The sequence below is a fragment of the Nannospalax galili genome, unplaced genomic scaffold, assembly GCF_000622305.1.
Source record: "Nannospalax galili isolate Female #2095 unplaced genomic scaffold, S.galili_v1.0 scaffold291, whole genome shotgun sequence".
Taxonomy (NCBI): Eukaryota; Metazoa; Chordata; class Mammalia; order Rodentia; family Spalacidae; genus Nannospalax; species Nannospalax galili.
In genome coordinates this window covers 5,403,594-5,406,091 of record NW_008330588.1, presented here as the reverse complement: position 1 = coordinate 5,406,091, position 2,498 = coordinate 5,403,594, and the positions used below count along the sequence as shown (strand labels likewise).

The 2,498-nt window shown below is 61.7% G+C and overlaps 1 protein-coding gene across 1 annotated transcript in view; it reads right to left on the bottom strand.

Annotated features, from left to right (window-relative positions):
• Nefm (neurofilament medium) overlaps positions 1-1,837 on the bottom strand; it is a 5,299-nt gene extending 3,462 nt beyond the window's left edge. Inside the window, exon 1 of the mRNA XM_008850620.1 lies at positions 581-1,837. Within this exon, the coding sequence (XP_008848842.1) occupies positions 581-1,654 (1,074 nt within the window). The 5' untranslated portion in view covers positions 1,655-1,837. The remainder of the gene's footprint in view (positions 1-580) is intronic.
• Between the last annotated feature and the right edge of the window lie 661 nt (positions 1,838-2,498).

The window sequence follows — 2,498 nt, the reverse complement described above, 5'->3', positions numbered from 1 at the left end:
CCCTCCCCCTCCCCCAACCCCTTCCTCTTCTGCCTTCAGCCCTACACGCCTCCCATCACTCTTAATACCCCGTCCCCGCCCTTTTACAGTTAAGGGACTCAAAGCAAGCTAACAAAATCACTCAGACAATATGAGATATTTCTCCAGGCATAACACTCACCTGAGTGGAAACACCGAGGAACCTGGGTGCTCACTGGCGGACTTAGTCCTCCCAACCCAACCAAACTCTTTGGACTGAAGCCAGTTCTGAGAGCTCTTCAGATCGCGGTGGTAACTGTTTCAATTACTATTGCAAACTATCTGAATATGCTTCTTTAAATGTGCGAAACTAGATCCATGTGGTAATGAAACACGTTTTTGCAGATCAGGATTTCTAAGTAGCTGTGGCAGGTGGGTGGGGACAGTGAGGAGGGGCGGGGCACGGACCCTGCGTCTGGGTTGCTTTGGGTCTGGGGCGCTCGCGCGAACTGGCGAGCGGCCACCAGGGAGCGCGGTGGAGGGCCCCTGGGCGCGCACTCGGGTGTCGGGGGCGCGCAGCGCTGGCGCTGGCGCAGGCCGGCCGCGCAGCCGCGGTTCCTACCTGGTAGCTGCTGAGGTCGTGGTGGTGGCGCTCCTCGATGTCGCTGAGCTGCCGCTCCAGGGACTCCTTGGTGCCGCGCACCGACTCGAGCTCGATGCTCTTGGACTGCAGCTGGCGCCGGTACTCGGCGATCTCTTCCTTGGCGGAGCGGATGGCCTCCTTGTTCTGCTCGGCCGCCTCGGTGAGCTTGGCGTAGCGGCACTTAAACCACTCTTCGGCCTGGTGCATGTTCTGGTCCGAGTGGCACTCGAGCTGGGAGCGGATCTCCTTCAGCGCCGTGGAGATGTCGGTCTTCAGGTAGTCTTTGCGCTCCACCGTGATGTGCGACGCCTGGATCTGGGCCAGCAGGTCTGCCACCTCCTCTTCGTGGTTGCTCCGCAGGAAGGCCACCTCGTCTTGCAGCGACTGCACCTTCTTGTCCAGCTCCACCTTCACCATCGACGACTCCTCGATGTCTTTGCGCAGCGCGCGGATGGCTGCCTCGGTGTCGTCGCGCAGCCGCGCCTCCTCCTCGAAGCGCTCCTTGAGCCGGTGGATGTCTTCCTCCAGGTGGTCCGAGTCCAGCTGCACCTGAGCCTTCTCGTGGTTCACCATCTCCAGCGTGGCGCGCAGCTCCCGGATCTCCTGGTCATAAGCATCGCCCAGCTGGGCGTGCGAGGCCTGCTTCTGCCGCAGCGCCTGGATCTCCGCCTCGATCTCCTTGTTCTGCTGCTCCAAGTAGTGCACTTTCTCGATGTAGCCGGCGAAGCGGTCGTTCAGCCCCTGCAGCTGCTCCTTCTCGTTGGAGCGGGACATCTTGTAGTCGCCGCCGGAGCCGCCGTTGAGCAGGGACGAGGACTGGCTGAAGTCGAGGCTGCTCTCGGCCGAGCTGAGCATCGCGGAGCTGTAGGCGAGGCGCGGGGCGAGCGCGCTGCGCTTGTAGGAGGAGGACACGGTACTGGGCGAGCCGCGGGACCACGACTGCGAGCGGAAGCCGCTGGACGGGGAGCCGCTCACGCGGCTGAAGCTGGAGCGGGTCTCGGTGACCCGCCGGTAGGCGGACGGGTTGCCCAGCGAGTCCAGCGCGTAGCTCATCTTGGAGGCCTTGGAGTGTGTGGCTGTCACAGCGTTCTGCCGGCCTCGCCGCAGCCCCTTTATAGCCGAGGAGCTGGTCCCGGGCCAGCGCCCCGCCCCGTGGAGGCGGCGGCCGCGGAGGCGGGGACTGCGGGCACCCGGCCGGGGGGAAGGGGGGACTGCCTAGCCGTGATTCAGCGCCCGGACCACGCTCCACGTGGGCCCACGCCGCATCGGACCCCGCACTTTGCAGTCCCCGCGCGGGCCCTTCCCCCAGCTTCTCCTTGGGTACCAGACCACTTGGCGTCCCTGCAAATCCCCTTTTCTCAGTTTTTCTCCTTCACTTTGCAGTTCGCAGCCTTGGTGCAAGGATCCACCCAGCGCCCTTTCTTTGTCTAGTCACTGGCAGGCCGTTTGGGCGGTTCTTCCCCCCACCCCTGACCTCCGGGTTCTTTGGCCCCCTACCTCTGAGCCTCTCTCCCCCTTACTTTTTTCCTTATAGTCTTCTGTGCTTAACTACTTTTCCCTCTGCTTTCTGAGTCCTTTTCATTCGGCGATCCCTCGGAGACCCTTCCCTTGGGACTTTTTTTCTTGCAATTTTTTCCTCTTGCCCCTTCTCCTTCCACCCTTCCCCCAACACTCTCTCCCCTCCCTCTTCTTCCCTTCCCCCCTTCATCTTCTCCGCCCCGCCCCCTCCCCCACTACTAAGTCTTAAAGCAGCTCAGAGAAGTGTGTAAGAGAGAGAGAGAGAGAGAGAGAGAGAGAGAGAGAGAGAGAGAGAGATTTTGTGAGAATCTCAGCCTCAGACACTCTCGAGGGGGAGACAAAGCACATGGCGGGGGGGGAGATTTTTTTTATCTCTCTG